Consider the following 16,552-nt stretch of genomic DNA (forward strand, 5'->3'; position numbering starts at 1 on the left):
CCTCACATCCAATATCCATGAAGGAAATAAACATGTGTATAACAAAACATGTGTAATTGTATTAATTTTTTGGGAGAAATACTTCGCTTTGAGCCATGACTGTATGTGCATATACAGTTGTGTGAAAATATGTTTGGCCCTTTCTGATTTCATATTCATTTGCATGTTTGTCACACTAAAAGGTGCATCTCACAAAATTAGAATATCATCAAAAAGTTAATTTATTTCAATTCTTCAATACAAAAAGTGAAACTCATATTATATTATTATTATTTATTTATTTATATAGCACCATTGATTCCATGGTGCTGTACATGAGAAAGGGTTATATACAAGTTACAGATATCACTTACAGTAAACAAACTAACAATGACAGACTGATACAAAGGGGTGAGGACCCTGCCCTTGCGGGCTTACATTCTACAGGATTATGGGGAAGGAGAAAGTAGGTCGAGGGTTGCAGGAGCTCCGGTGTTGGTGAGGCGGTAGCTTCAGTAGTGGTGAGGATGCAGCGGGGTTATTGCAGGCTGTAAGCTTTCTAGAAGAGGTGGGTTTTCAGGTTCCATCTGAGGATCCGAATGTGGTTGATAGTCGGACGTGTTGGGGCAGAAAATTCCAGAGGATGGAGGATATTCAGGAGAAGTCTTGGAGGCGATTGGATGAGGAGCGAATAAGTGTGGAGGAGAGTAGGAGGTCTTGGGAGGACCAGAGATTACTTGAGGGAAGATATCGGGAGATTAGTTCAAAGATATATGGAGGAGACACGTTATGGATGGCTTTGTAGGTCAGTATTAGTAATTTGAACTGGATATACGCTGAGGGAATGGGAGCGAGGGGAGAGTTGAATTATTCGGGCCGCAGAGTTAAGGATGGACTGGAGAGGTGCAAGGGTGTTAGCAGGGAGGCCGCAGAAAAGGATGCTGCAGTAGTCAAGGCGGGAGATGATGAGGGCATTCACAAGCATTTTAGTAGATTGACGGTTGAGGAAAGGATGGATTCTGGAGATATTTTTGAGCTGGGTGGCGACAGGAGGTGGAAAGAGCTAGGATGTCCGGTTTGAAGAACAGGGCAGAGTCGAAGGTTATTCCAAGGCAGTGGACTTCCGATACGGGGGAAAGCATGATGTCATTGAGTGCGATAGATAGGTCAGGTAAGGAAGATCTATGGAATGGAGAAAAGATGATGAGTTCAGATTTGTCCACATTGAGTTTGAGGAAGCGAGAGGAGAAGAAGGAGGATATGGCTGATAGGCACTCTGAGATTCTGGACAGCAGAATGGTGACGTCTGGGCCAGAGAGGTAGATCTGAGTGTCATCAGCATAGAGGTGATACTGGAATCCATGGGACTTTATGAGTTGTCCCAGGCCAAGTGTGTAGATTGAGAAGAGTAGGGGTCCTAGAACAGAGCCTTGGGGGACTCCAACAGAGAGAGGGTGGGATGAGGAGGTAGTGTGGGAGTGGGAGATGCTGAATGTGCATGTGTTTGTTTGATGGCTTGTGACTATCCATCATCCTCTGTGCAATTGGAAAGGTACGAGGAGATCCAGGATAGGGCAAGGTCTTTGATGCCAAAGGAGGAGAGGATCTGTAGTAGGAGGAAGTGGTCAACTGTGTCGAAAGCAGAGGACAGGTCTAGAAGGAAGAGTACAGTGTCCATTAGCTTTGGTGGTAAGTAGGTCGTTAGTGATTTTGGTCAGGGCTGTCTCAGTTGAGTGATGGGGGTGGAAACCAGATTGTAGATTGTCAAAGAGCAAGTTAGATGAGAGGTGGGAGGAAAGTTCAGCGTGGACGTGCTGCTCCAGGAGTTTGGAAGCGAATGGGAGCAGCGATATTAGGCGATAGTTGGACATAGCAGTTGGATCGAAGGGTGGCTTTTTAAGGATAGAGTCATCAATTCCTGCATCAATGCGGCGTGGCATGGAGGCGATTAGTCTGAGGCACTGCTGAGTTGTTATGTTGATAGCAGCCTTCAACTTGTCTGCATTGTGGGGTCTGGTGTCTCTAATCTTCCTCTTTACAATACCCCATAGATTCTCTATGAGGTTAAGGTCAGGCGAGTTTGCTAGTCAATCAAGCACAGTGATACTGTTATTATTATTATTATTTATTTATATAGCACCATTGATTCCATGGTGCTGTACATGAGAAGGGGTTACTTACAAATTAGAGAAATGACTTAAGGTACCGTCACACTAGACGATATCGCTAGCGATCCGTGACGTTGCAGCATCCTCGCTAGCGATATCGTCCAGTGTGACACGCAGCAGCGATCAGGCCCCTGCTGTGCTGTCGCTGGTCGGGGAAGAAAGTCCAGAACTTTGTTTCGTCGCTGGACTCCCCGCAGACATCGCTGAATCGGCGTGTGTGACACCGATTCAGCGATGTCTTCGCTGGTAACCAGGGTAAACATTGGGTAACTAAGCGCAGGGCCGCGCTTAGTAACCTGATGTTTACCCTGGTTACCATCCTAAAAGTAAAAAAAACAAACGCTACATACTTACCTACCGCTGTCTGTCCCCGGCGCTTTGCTTCTCTGGTCTGGCTGTGAGCACAGCGGCCGGAAAGCAGAGCGGTGACGTCACCGCTCTGCTTTCCGGCTGCCCGGCGCTCACAGCCAGAGCAGAGAAGCAGAGCGCCGAGGACAGACAGCGGTAGGTAAGTATGTAGCGTTTGTTTTTTTTACTTTTAGGATGGTAACCAGGGTAAACATCAGGTTACTAAGCGCGGCCCTGCGCTTAGTTACCCGATGTTTACCCTGGTTACCGGGGACCTCGGGATCGTTGGTCGCTGGAGAGCTGTCTGTGTGACAGCTCTCCAGCGACCAAACAGCGACGCTGCAGCGATCCGGATCGTTGTCGGTATCGCTGCAGCGTCGCTAAGTGTGACGGTACCTTTACAATAAGCAAACTAACAATTACAGACTGATACTGAGGACCCTGCCCTTGCGGGCTTGCATTCTACAGGATGGTGAGGAAGGAGACAATAGGTTGAGGGTTGCAAGAGCTCCGGTGTTGGTGAGGCGGTAGCTTCGGTAGTGGTGAGGAGGCAGCGGGGTCAGTGCAGGCTGTAGGCTTTCCTGAAGAGGTGGGTTTTCAGGTTCCGTCTGAAGGATCCGAATGTGTTGTTCTTAAACCAGGTATTAATACTTTTGGCAGTGTGGACAGGTGCCAAGGCCTGATGGAAAATGGAATTTCCATCTCCAAAAAGCTTGTCGGCAGAGGGAAGCATGAAGTGCTCTAAAATATCCTTGTGGACGGCTGCACTAACTTTGGTCTTGATTAAACTCAGTGGCCCTATACCAGCAGATGACATAGCTCCCCAAACCATCATTGATTGTGGAAACTAGACCTCAAGCAGCTTGGATTGTGTGCCTCTCCTCTCTTCATCCAGACTCTGGGACCTTGATTTCCCATTTGATTTAAAGACTCATCTCATTTTTGCCATAAAACATCTTGATGATCCAAAAGACTTATGGGAAAATACTCTGTGGACTGAGAAGACAAATTTGAATTTTTTGGAAGGTGTATGCCCCATTACATCTGTTGTAGAAGCAACACAGCATTTCAGAAAAGGAACATCATACCAACAGTAAAATATGGTGGTGGTATTGTGATGGTCTTGGGCTGTTTTGCTGCTCCAGAATCATGAATTCTTCTGTCTACCAAAAAATCCTGAAGTAGAATACATCTGTACATGACTGCAAGCTGAAGCGCACTTAGGTCACTTCATAGGCGAGTTCTCATAGTAAGCACAGAAGCTTTTAGAAGGCCCTAAGCTGCGACTGCAACCTATTAAACACCATGCATTCACGATTTGTGGAGTGTGGAGAGTCAGCAGCCATGTTTAAGCCTCTTATATGTTGTTGACATGCTTGACCTTTGATATTGGCAGTTAAGGGGTTATACTGATGCAGTCAGACCTAGCTCCAATTGCATCAGTTACTTTTGGGGGCTGGCTATGTAACCCATGCTGCATGAACTCAACTTCTACCTCCGCTCTATACAAAGATGTGCATCTATGGATGTACAGCCGGAGTTGGGGTGGGTAACCACCAGGGCCCATACGATCAAAGAAGCACCACAATCCCTTCATTGTAGGACCAGGCATATGACAGTCCCAGGGGTCAAACTTACACCAATCATACACTAATGACCTTTTCTCAAGAATTGACCATTAAAATCTTGGAAAATCAGTTTAGCACTGCATTGGGAATACCCAATCAGAAGTTTCCAATATTTACTACAAACCAATATTTTACATGAAAGATGAAAAAGCTTAGCATAGTCTACATGGTTTAGTCTGGATTTAGTCTGTATTTTAGTTCAAACATCATATTGAGTACATATGTGAAGGCATTTAGTTGCATATGTCATCAAATGCTAATGCAAACCAGTATTAATGAAGATTAGATTCTGACCACTTAATATTTAGTTTTTGGAAGTTTTATGTATGTCCTTTATATTTTTGAAGTTAAGCTCCTTGATTCTGCCACACTTCCATCTTGTCTAGGTGTCACTCCCATCCATAAGATGCCTGCTCATGAAATGACATGTAACCTGACTCCTCATTCGGTGTCTTCTGCTCCTCTGCTACAGTTTCCTGTGTGCAGTGCGTTACTATGGAGGAAGATAAATGGCATATCTATTCACTTGCTCCTTCATGAGCAGACATCTTTATGGATGTAAGCATTGTCCGTGTTGGACTAATGGCAACAGCTGCAGGTATTCTGGAGGGACTGTGCTGAGCAGACAGCAGATGGGGCTGTGTGAACTGGTGGAGTTTGGTAATTCAGGCAGTTCCTCTAGACTGTATAGTGTGACCTCTCAGAACTTGTTTGTAACACTTCTTTCCTGTATGCTCTATATTGTTGTCGAAGAACATACTGGTTGCTGTATGTCCCATTTAAACTGTTTATTTTATTACAATGCCTAAGGACTGACAATTATGCTGAAAGCTAAACTCTACTAAAGTCTGGTCTGAAGAGGATAGAAGGCTGGCCAAATAAGGGGTTGTGACTTTAGAAATACAGCGAATGGAACAGAAAAGACTGAAAAAAATATATAGTAGCACATATCATTAACATTTATTGGTTTACATTAGTTATAAAGGAGCCACCCTTTTTAAGGCCATAAACAATAGATATGCATCACAACCTACCATCTTCCTCCGTGTTGACATCAATAACCTCACTTGCTTGATCACCATCTCCAAATATAGTACTTGCAGTAATCCAGAATTCATATTGACTGAATTTTGCCAGACCATGGATTGTGGCTGATAAATCATTGCCATCAGATGAAATAGAAAGATCACCTGAAGTGAGGTTCTAAAAAAATATAAATACTTCACTGAAAGAAAATTCAGGTTTATAACAAATATATAAAATAATATGAATATACATTCCTCAACATTGAAATTTCAGTACCAAGAAGGAAAAGTCATGAAATCATGCAAATCATATTATCAATAGACTTGTTAATGATATGCAAATGATGAAAAAACTGAATCAAAATTATCAAACACATCTCAAATTATTCAGAATTGAATATGAGCACCATGAGAAATTCATGCAGTTATGCACCTTGGCATGGAATCAATGAGGTTATTAGCTGTTGTTTGAGAAAGGTTTATGCTGAATGCAAATGGACATGCAAATAATCATGATCCACTGCTGGCAGCTCCCTTTGGAATTGCTAAATAATGACATCCCAGATGTGCTCCATGAGAGACAAGTTTGGAGACCCAATAAGCCAAAGTAGCAGGAGCAACATGCGACATGCTAGAGCAAGAGCAACATGTCTTGTTGAAAAATGGCTTCTGGGAAACTTTGGAGAATGGCTATACCACTGATTGCGCCATCACATCAATGTAACGCCGAGTTGGTAGTGTATCTGGTATTAAGACTAGAGGAATTTGGCTCCATACATTATACCACTCCACACAATCAGAAATCATTTTCATGACGTTGCGCCACAAGCCAGACATCCTGCTACAGGTATTCCATTGAGAACCTATATAAGACCCTTGATTCAGTGGAGGGCACTTCCAAAAAGTACATATAATCCAAAAAGGAGGGAAGAAATTCAGCCCAAATAAAGTTTAAAATGTAAAGAATTTTTATTGAGAGTTATTAGAAACACAGTTAGAAAAGGATAAAGAGAAGGGCAAAATGGGAAAAGAATCCTGTACATTGACAATCACCACGAATACGTGTAGAAAGTATCAAGCAAAAATAATTTTCATAAATACACATTTGTAAAGTTGAAAGTAATCTCTACTGATTAATGGTAATGGTAAGCATGGTATGGTAACAGCATAAAAGTGCAATGCAATTAATTACTGATTGTATACAACCATGCAAATAGGAGTGAAGAGATATCAAATCTATAACCAGCTATTACAGTAGGATTCCATAGTAAAGTGTCAGTGCATTAAATATTGGTATAACGTACCTGTTTATATATAACCTTCAATTCCTTTAAGTAGGTATTATCACAGGTAAAGATGGGCGATCCGAACAGTAAAGTTCGGCGTCTGTACTCAACACCTACTGCTCAGGCATGGACACATAAAAAGGAATTCACCGGGAAGTATATGTTACTGTTCGGGTTCGGCCCGGGTGTTTGTCGTGCTGTCATGGGCATAACAGTGAGGCAAACACTGCTTCTGATCAGCGGTAAAATCATTACTGCCAGTCAACCAGCCGCAGTTCCCATGCTGTCAAATGACAGCGTGAGCCCGCAGCTGTGATCGGAGGTATAAAGTTTCCCTCCAGTCACTGGCGTTGGGTGATGGGACTACTGCTCCCATTAGCCTATGCCTTCTGCCGCTAATAACAGGAAAAGCAGGAGTGGAGGATGAGAGTATTCATCAACTGACGCCTGCGCTCTATATACCTAATGTAAAAAAAAAGGCATGGGTTCCCCTGTATTTTTGATAACCAGCCAGGCAAAACTGACAGCTGGGGGCTGCAACCTTCAGTTGTCAGTGTTAGCAAGCTGTCAGCTGTCAGTTTTGCCTGGCTAGTTATCAAAAATACAGAGGAACCCACACTTTTTTTATTAATTATTTAGAGTACAGTCCTTAGCTAATGAATACTATCAGTCACTCCCGCTCTTGCTGTTTTTTGTGGAAGTAGGCATAGGCTGATGTGAACAGTAGTCCCATCAGCCGACGCCAGTGACCGAAGGTAAACTTTATTCCTGCGATCACAGCTGCAGGCTCACGCTGTCAATTGACAGAGTGGGAACCGCGGCTCTCTGACTAGTGTAATAATTTTATCGCTGATCAGAAGCAGTGTTTGCTGCATTGGCATGCACATGACAGCTTGGCAAACACTAGATGTTCAGGCCCCCCATTCAAGTGAATGGGGTATGGGATTGGGTTTGGGTCCAGATACTGTTTTGGTACCCGAACCCAAACTTTTTTTAACTGTTCGGCCAAACTCGCCAGACTCGAACGTCCAAGGGTCCGCCCATCTCTAATCATAGGTAGACATATAATAAATTATAGACAGCTACTAATGGTCAAGAATAATTATATCAGAACAATGTATAACAAGAATTTTAGGAAGTCTATACAGCTCTGGCAAAAATTAAGAGCCCACTGCAACAAAACCCTGTCATGGGCAGCCCAATCTCCAGACTTGAACCCCATTGAAAACCTCTGGAATGTAATCAGAAGAAGTGTGAAAGGCTGGTGGAAAGCATGCCAAGACGCGTGAAAGCTGTGATTAAAAATTATGGTTATTCCACAAATTATTGATTTCTGAACTCTTCCTGAGTTAAAACATTAGTATTGTTGTTTATAAATGATTATTAACTTGTTTTCTTTGCATTATTAGAGGTCTGAAAGCACTGATTTTTTTATTTTGACCATTTCTCCTTTTCAGAAAAAAAATAAAAAATGTATTGCTTGGAAATTCAGAGACATATCATAAATTTATTGAATAAAAGAACAATTTACATTTTACTCAAAAATATACCTCTAAAGGGAAAAATCAGACAAACTGAAAGTTTTGCAGTGGTCTTTTAATTTTTGCCACAGCTGTATACATGGTATAGTAACAAAAATAAAGTGCAGTGCAAATATGTAAATATACTTATAGCGATAAATAAGTGTTATATCCAAATCAGTCAATCAGGGAAAGAGATCCACTGTAAAGTGCCAGTGCATTAGATGTGGATATAGTATACCTACAAGCCAAGAAAGTGTGTTAGGGTGTTTAGGGTAATGGACTTAAAGTCCAAGAAGAAAAGGGAGGTATACAAATAGGCGCATATAGCCATATCCTGGATCTCCTTATACCTTTCAAACTGCACATTCAGCATCTCCACTCCCACACTACTTCCTCAGCCCACCCTCTCTCTGTTGGAGTCCCCCAAGGCTCTGTTCTAGGACCCCTACTCTTCTCAATCTACACACTTGTCCTGGGACAACTCATAAAGTCCCATTGATTCCAGTACCCCCTTTATGCTGATGACACTCAGATCTACCTTTCTGGCCCAGACATAACCTCTCTGCTGTCCAGAATCCCGGAATGTCTATCAGCCATATCCTCCTTCTTCTCCTCTCGCTTCCTCAAAATCAATGTGGACAAATCTGAACGCATCATCTTTCCTCTATCTCATAGATCTTCCATACCTGACCTATCTATCGCAATTAGCAACATCATGCTTTCCCCCGTACTAGAAGTCAGCTGCCTTGGAGTAATCCTTGACTCTGCCCTGTCCTTCAAACTCCCATCCAAGTTCTTCCACCTCCTGTCGCCTCCAGCTCAAAAATATCTCCAGACTCCGTCCTTTCCTCAACTGTCAATCTACCAAAATGCTTGTGCATGCCCTCATCATCTCCCGCCTTGACTACTGCAACATCCTTTTCTGTGGCCTCCCTACTAACACCCTTGCACCTCTCCAGTCCATCCTTAACTCTGCTGCCCGATTAATTCATCTCTCTCCTTGCTACTCCTCCTCTTCCCCCCCTCTGCAAATCTCTTCACTGGCTCACATTCCCTCAGCATATCCAGTTAAAATTACTAATACTGACCTACAAAGCCATCCATAACCTGTCTCCTACTTATATCTCTGAACTAATATCCCGATATCTTCCCTCACGTAATCTCCGGTACTCCAAAGACCTCCTTCTTTCCTCCACACTTATCCGCTCCTCACCCAACCACCTCCAAGACTTCTCCAGAATATCCCCCATCCTCTGGAATGCTTTGCCCCAACACATCCGACTATCAACCACATTCGCATCCTTCAGATGGAACCTGAAACCCCGCTGCCTCCTCACCACTACTGAAGCTACCGCCTCACTAACACCAGAGCTCCTACAACCCTCAACCTATTGTCTCCATCCCCACCATCGTGTAGAATGTAAGCCCGCACGGGCAGGGTCGTCACCCCTCTGTATCAGTGTGTAATTGTTAGTTTGCTTACTGTAACCTCTAATTTGTGTGTAACCCCTTCTCATGTACAGCACCATGGAATCAATGGTGCTATATAAATAAATAATATTAATAATAATATTAATAAAATGGATATTTAACAGGTCAAACAAACCATGTGTAATTAACATGTACCTTGGTGGGATTGAGAAATCCATGTGTACGTTTCTGCTTTTGTGGCTTCTTCCTGGGAGCTTTATAACCTTTTCCAGACTGATAGATCTCAATTACTTTATTTCTCATTTGTTCCAGAATTTATTTGTATCGGCGGCATAACGCCTGGCTTTTGAGGTTTTCTTTTGGTCAGGCATGTCCTATTTAAGTGATTTCTTGATTGATAAAATGTGTGTCAGTAATCAGGCCTGGGTGTGACTAGGGAATTTGAACTCAGCTTCCCAAACATGTGATAATCCACAGTTACTTTATGTTTTAAGGGGGAGGGGTAATACCTTTTTTGCACAGGGCTCTGTAGGTTTGGATTTCTTTTCCCTTAATAATAAAGATCTTTCTTTAAAAACTGAATTTTGTGCTTACTTGTGTCATCTTTGTCATCTAATATTTAAATTTGTTTGTTGATCTGAAATATTTAAGTGTGCCAAACATGCAAAAAAACAAGAAATAAGGAAGGGGTCAAACACTTTTTCACATAACTGTAGTGCATATATACACACACACTCTTCAACATTGAACCAGTGAATAGTGCAAACATCCAGAATTCCAGAATATAATGTATCTAGTGCCCTTGAATTAGCAGTAGTCTTTGTTTTCAATGATTCATAACAAGTGTAAATCTCAGATACAGTGTTAGGACTGGCGGAACGCACCAAATATAAATAAGAGACGATAAAAGATGCGTTTGCAGTCCGGGGTCCACCATGCAGAAAAGACACCTGCTGCTCGGTAATGACAGACTATATGGCGGTATGAAGAGAAGACACACCTGAGTTAGCTTCACCCGATATGAAGGAAGTGAAACCTGTTGCGTCACAGGGCCGCGATACCGCACAGAGAGCGCAAGCAAGGAGTCACAGAACTCTGCCCCAAGACTCAGGGTAAGAGTCCCTTGAGACCTCTTGAGCTCGACACATCTACAGTGGTGTCAGGAGTAAACCAAACTTAAAATAGATTTAGCACACTGGGTGCGTGCAGCGCCGCTCTGGCGGACACCACTAACTGCCCCAACTAGGGACAGGTAAGCGCACTAGTTGCGCACGGTGGCGCACTGGCTAATGCTGCTAATAGACGCTATAGATTGTGCCTGGTGCTGGATGGCACTAACTGGCGCTAGACAGCTGCAACATTCGCAAGCATTCATCAACACTAGGGATGGGTATGATTTGGAGCTTTCACCAGAACAGGCATACATCCACACACACACAATAACTGATTTATACTAGCGCATGGCTGTGCGGCCATGCAAACCTTTTATAGCTGTAGCTCTCCAGGACATTCGTAGTGATCCAATAGGAGCTGCAGCAGGACCTGAGCATGTGACCCCTACCCTCCAATGAGAAGTCAACCCGTGGGCATGCTCAGTAACAGGAACGCAGGACATAGTCCCTGGAACGTCTGCTAGCCACTGATCAGCGCTGGCTACAAGGGCTGAGCCTGGAAAGGCAGCAGTAACCAAGAGCACAGTATCAGCTTGAGCCAGATGCTGGGATCGATGTTTCTGCTGAGCAGGTTCCACTGCAGCTGGAGGAGAATGGGAGACTGCAGCAGACATGGTTAGAGATTCCCCCTGTGCAGCGGCGGGAACTCGACATCAAACATTACCCCCTCCTAGTGCACCCCCTCCTTGGGCCTTGCTATGCTCAAAGGCAGCAATGAGCTGTGGAGCCCGAATGAGCTCAACAGGCTCCCAGGACCTGTCCTCTGGGCCATTACCCTTCCAATCCACCAAGTAGAATTTTTTGCCACGTACCACCTTACAGCCCATGATAGCATTCACCTTGTAATCGTCCGTGGACGAACTCGATGTCCCAGCAGATGGCTCAGAAAACCGGGACATGTGAACGGGCTTTAGGAGGGAAACATAAAAGGTGTCGGTGATACCCAGGCATGGAGGAAGGACCAGAGGATAGACCACAGGGTTAACCTGTTCCAGAACCTTGAAGGGGCCTAAGTATTGAGTCGCAAACTTAGTGGACTCAACTCGCAGCCTGATATTATGGGCGGAGAGCCACACTAAGTCGCCAGGAGCAAAGGTCGGAGCAGGGTGCCGATGTGCATTGGCGGAGACCCTCATTCTCTCCTTGTAGGCCAGGATGGCATCCTGTGTGTAGCCCCAAATGTCATGTGCCTCCACAGCCCAGTCTGCCACCCTGGAGTCAGCCGAAGACACGGGCATGGGCACAGGAATCCGCGGATGCTTTCTGTAGTTAAGGAGGAATGGGGTCTGCCCAGTGGAGTCTGCTATGGCGTTGTTCAGCGCGAACTCCGCCCACGGTAGCAAGGATGCCCAGTCATCCTGCCTGGCTGAAACAAAATGTTGCAGGTATATGACCAGTGTCTGGTTGGCCCTCTCTACCTACCCATTCTTTGTCTTGGGATGGTATGCGAAGAGAGATTCAGCTCGATGCTGAGTAGACGACAAAGCTCTCTCCAGAACCAAGACGCAAACTGGGGACCCCGGTCACTGACAATTTTGTCTGGCATACCGCGAAGGCGGAAAATGTGTTTAATAAACAATGACACCAAGGCCCATGCTGAAGGTAGCCGTGGAAGAGGCAACAAGTGCACCATTTTGGAAATATGGTCAGTGACTACCCAAATAATGGTGGAGCTACGGGACTTGTGTCAGCACACCACAAAGTCCATCTTGACCATTTCCCAGGGCCTGTCCGCCACCGGCAGGGGGTAAAGTAACCCAGCAGGCCATTGTCGAGGGGACTTATTCTTGGCGCAGGAGACACACACCCGAATATAGTCTCCGACATCACGGGCCATATGCGGCCACCAGTACGTCCTGCCAGGAGCTCAGAAGTGCTCTTAGTCCCAAAATGTTCACCCACCCTGGAGGAGTGGGCCCAAGAGAGAACCTCCGGTCTCAAATTAGGTGGGAAAAAAGTCTTGCCTGGAGGAACAGACTATCGAAACCAGGGCCACAGTTCTCAGGCTCTCAGAAGGGACAATAAGCCGAGGCTCTTCCTCCTCTGATGACACTAAGGAGCGGGAGAGAGCATCGGCATGAGTGTTCTTCTCCCCGGAGAGAAATTGAGGGTGAAGTGGAACTGGGAGAAGAACGGAGACCATCTGGCCTTACGAGAGTTTAGCCGCTGGGCGGTTTGTAAATATACCAAATTTTTGTGGTCGGTGAATACTTGGAAGGGATAGCGAGCCCCCTCCAGGAGGTGTCTCCACTCCAAAAGGCCAACTTCATGGCTAGCAACTCCCTGTCCCCGATGGAATAATTCCTCTCTGCCGGTGAGAAGGTCTTGGAGAAGAAGAAGCAATGATGCTTCCGACCTTGAGCATCCTTTTGGAAGAGGACTGCTCCAGCACTGACAGGAGAGGAATCCACCTCCATGATAAATGGTTTATCAACATCGGTGCAATGTAAAATGGGAGCGCTAGCGAAGTGTGACTTGATAGCGAGCAAGGCCTTGGAGACCTCCTCTGACCACAATTTGGTATTAGCTCACTTCTTGGTGAGGGCAACCAGGAGAGCTACCAAGGTTAAGAAGTGGGGAATGAACAGGCGATAATAGTTGATGAAACCCCATAAAGCAATGCACTGCTTTGAGAGAATGGGGTGCCTGCCAGTCCATCACAGCCTGTAGCTTGGCAGGATCCATGGCCAACCCCCGGAAAGAGATGATATAGCCCAGGAAAAGCAAGAACTCCTGCTCAAACACACACTTCTCCAACATGGCATAGTGGGAGGTTGCCTCTATGAAGTCGAAGACTTTGCAAACATCTCTCCAGTGGGAGTCTATATCTGGAGAGTAAATTAGAATATCATCCAGATAGACTACGACCGAGGTGGTGAGCATATCCCGGAAGATATCGTTCACAAAGTCTTGGAAAATGGCAGGAGCATTACAGAGCCTGAAGGGAATCACCAAGTATTCATAGTGCCCGTTCCTGGTAAATGCCGGCTTCCATTCGTCCCCCTCATGGATGCGAATCATGTTGAAAGCACCCTGCAGATCAAGCTTAGTAAATACCCTCACCCCCCGCAACCTATCGAAGAGCTCAGATATAAACGGCAGAGGGTACTTATTCTTAACGGTTATGGCGTTAAGACCTCTGTAGTCTGTACAGGGACATAATTCTCCATTCTTCTTTTGCACGAAGAAGAACCCAGCCCCTGCAGGTGATACTGACTTCCTAATGAATCCTCATTCCAGATTCTCCTGTATGTTCTGAGACATTACCTCCGTCTCCAGGAGAGATAACGGATAGACTCGAACCCGAGGAGGCTCAGCACCAGCCAAGAGGTCAATAGGACATTCCTAGGGGCGGTGAGGCAGAAGAGTCTCCGCAACCCTCTTGAAGAACATGTCCGCATAGGGCCAATAGTGCTTGGGGAGAGAGGAAAGATCTACGGGTACCTCAGTAATAGCAATCTGAACACACTCCCTCTGACATCTACCCTCACAAGATTCACTCCATCCCAAAATTCTCCCTGTGGACCACTCAATATGAGGGGAGTGGTACCGTATCCAAGGTATCCCTAACAGGACCTCATCAATTCCCTCGGGAATGACAAGTAAAGACATGATCTCCTGATGGGATGGCGAAATAGAAAGAGTACATGGGATGGCCTGGTGTGTTATCTTTGAGGGCAGTGTCGACCCATTCACCACTTGTACGGTCACTGGTTTGGCAAGAATCACCAGGGATATTGCTTGCCGTTGAGCAAAGTCAGAAGACATGAAGTTGTCCTCCGCCCCAGAATGAATGCAAAGCTCTACTGTATGAGTGGATGGGCCTATGGTAATTGTCCCCTTGAGGGACAATTTGGAGGAAAAATTTGCCGTGTCTCGTGTACCTCCTCCCACAACCACTAGACGCTGACATTTTCCCGATCGCTGGGGACAAGAGTTGAGCGACTTTAGTTTTTACTTTTTTCGGATCGAGTCGGGTTTCATGAAACCCGACTTTGTCAAAAGTCAGGTCGGGTGAAATCGGACGATTATTGCGAAAAGTCGGAGGCCGACTGAAACACGAAACCCAATGCAAGTCAATGGGGAATCAAAGTCGGCAGTGAGTGGAGGCCAGGAAAACACCTACAGTGCCCATTTTAATGCCAAAAACATCAATTCTTATTACTTAAGCTTGTCAATCTTAATTTACTTTATAATAATAGTTAGGCATTGAAAACTGGGGGTCATTTGGCTAAAGTTGTGGGGGGGTAGGGCTGGCTCAAGATTTTTGTGGGCCTAGGAAACGCGGAATACTTCACGGCGGTGGAGCAGGGAGAGGTAAGTATTTCAACTTTGCAAGTGCTGTGATCCTGAGCAAGCAGGGGGGGCCAACTCGTTGGCACTGGCACAGGGCCCCTCATAGTACGGCGGTGTGTTTGATGGTGGGTGGCTCCTCCCACTGCCAGAGACACTTTTGCGTACTATGAGGGGCCCTGTGCCAGTGACGTCGCCAATGAGTATGCCCCCCCACCTGATGAAGGAACCTGCACTTTCATCTGCACCTTCCTCTTTGTCCCTGTGTAAGGTGGTATAGAAAGCGGGAAGGGGAACCTGACTTTCAGCAGGGTCAGATTGTGGCTGTGTAGAGTGCAAGGGGAATGTAGTGGTCTGGGTAATTGTACCAGCAGACTCATGTAGCAGTGGCTGGGCAATGGGCAGGATGAGGAGGAAACACAGATATAGGCCCAAATAATAAAGTAGGCTTAATGCAGTTCAAAACTGGTAACAGGACTAAACAGGCGGCATTGCTTTGTTCAGTGGGGGACAACTGTAATGAGTGGCAGACACAGTTAGTAGGCCCAAATATTAAAGTAGGCTAAATGCAGCTCAAAATTGGTAACAGGACTAAACAGGCGGCATTGCTTTGTTCAGTGGAGGACAACTGTAATGAGTGGCAGACACAGTTAGTAGGCCCAAATATTAAAGTAGGTTAAATGCAGTTCAAAATTGGTAACAGGACTAAACAGACGGCATTGCTTTGTTCAGTGGAGGACAACTGTAATGAGTGGCAGACACAGTTAGTAGGCCCAAATATTAAAGTAGGCTAAATGCAGTTCAAAATTGGTAACAGGACTAAACAGGCGGCATTGCTTTGTTCAGTGGAGGACAACTGTAATGAGTGGCAGATACAGTTAGTAGGCCCAAATAATAAAGTAGGCTAAATGCAGTTCAAAATTGGTAACAGGACTAAACGGGCGGCATAGCTAGGTACAGGGGTGGGCTCCTCTGCTGAGTAGTAGACAGTGGTGGTAGGTGCAAAGTATTAACTGGTGTAAATGGAGGCCAGGGCCCCTGTATATTTTAACTATCATCTATCATTTCAACAAATTGGTATTGGCAGTGCCATTGAAGGATTTAACAGCACAGACTACACAGTGGTGGAGCAGGGAGAGGTAAGTATTGCAAGTGGTAGAGCAGTGTTCGAGCTGGGGGAGAACACTTTCTCGTGGGTGGCGGTTTCTGGCACAGGGCCCCACATATTACGACGGTGTGTCTGACGTTGGTTGTGCATCACCACCGTCAGAGATACTTCATTGTGCTATGAGGGACCCTGTGCCAGTGCCGTCGCCCAAGAGTGGGCACACCCACCTGTCCAGGCAAACGACACTCGCATGGGTGCTTGTGCCAGGTGGTGACCACGGCCCTGTGGGGGGAGTCAGCCCATTTAGGGAGGTATAAAAATGGCCTATGGTGGACATTCAGCAGCTGCAAATGGAGGAATTGGAGAAGTCAGTAAGAGGAGGCCAAAAGCAAGACATTTTTCCGGCAAGCTACGTGTCAGCAGGGGAAGGTGGGGCAAAATAATTTGAAATCCATGATTGGTTCATTTTAATGAAGGTTAGATCATCAACATTCTGGGTAGCTAGACGTGTCCTTTTTTCTGTCAGTATTGAACCAGCAGCACTGAAGATTTTTTCTGATAGCACACTAGCAGCAGGGCAAGCGAGCTCCT

The 16,552-nt window shown here is 45.5% G+C and overlaps 1 protein-coding gene across 1 annotated transcript in view; it reads right to left on the reverse strand.

The window, feature by feature from the left end:
• Window positions 1-16,552, reverse strand: part of PTPRQ (protein tyrosine phosphatase receptor type Q) — a 536,318-nt gene that overhangs the window by 274,239 nt on the left and 245,527 nt on the right. The window contains exon 21 of the mRNA XM_069762319.1: window positions 5,158-5,326. Coding sequence (XP_069618420.1) covers window positions 5,158-5,326 — 169 coding nt within the window. The remainder of the gene's footprint in view (window positions 1-5,157; window positions 5,327-16,552) is intronic.

Source organism: Ranitomeya imitator, chromosome 4, assembly GCF_032444005.1.
Source record: "Ranitomeya imitator isolate aRanImi1 chromosome 4, aRanImi1.pri, whole genome shotgun sequence".
Classification (NCBI taxonomy): Eukaryota; Metazoa; Chordata; class Amphibia; order Anura; family Dendrobatidae; genus Ranitomeya; species Ranitomeya imitator.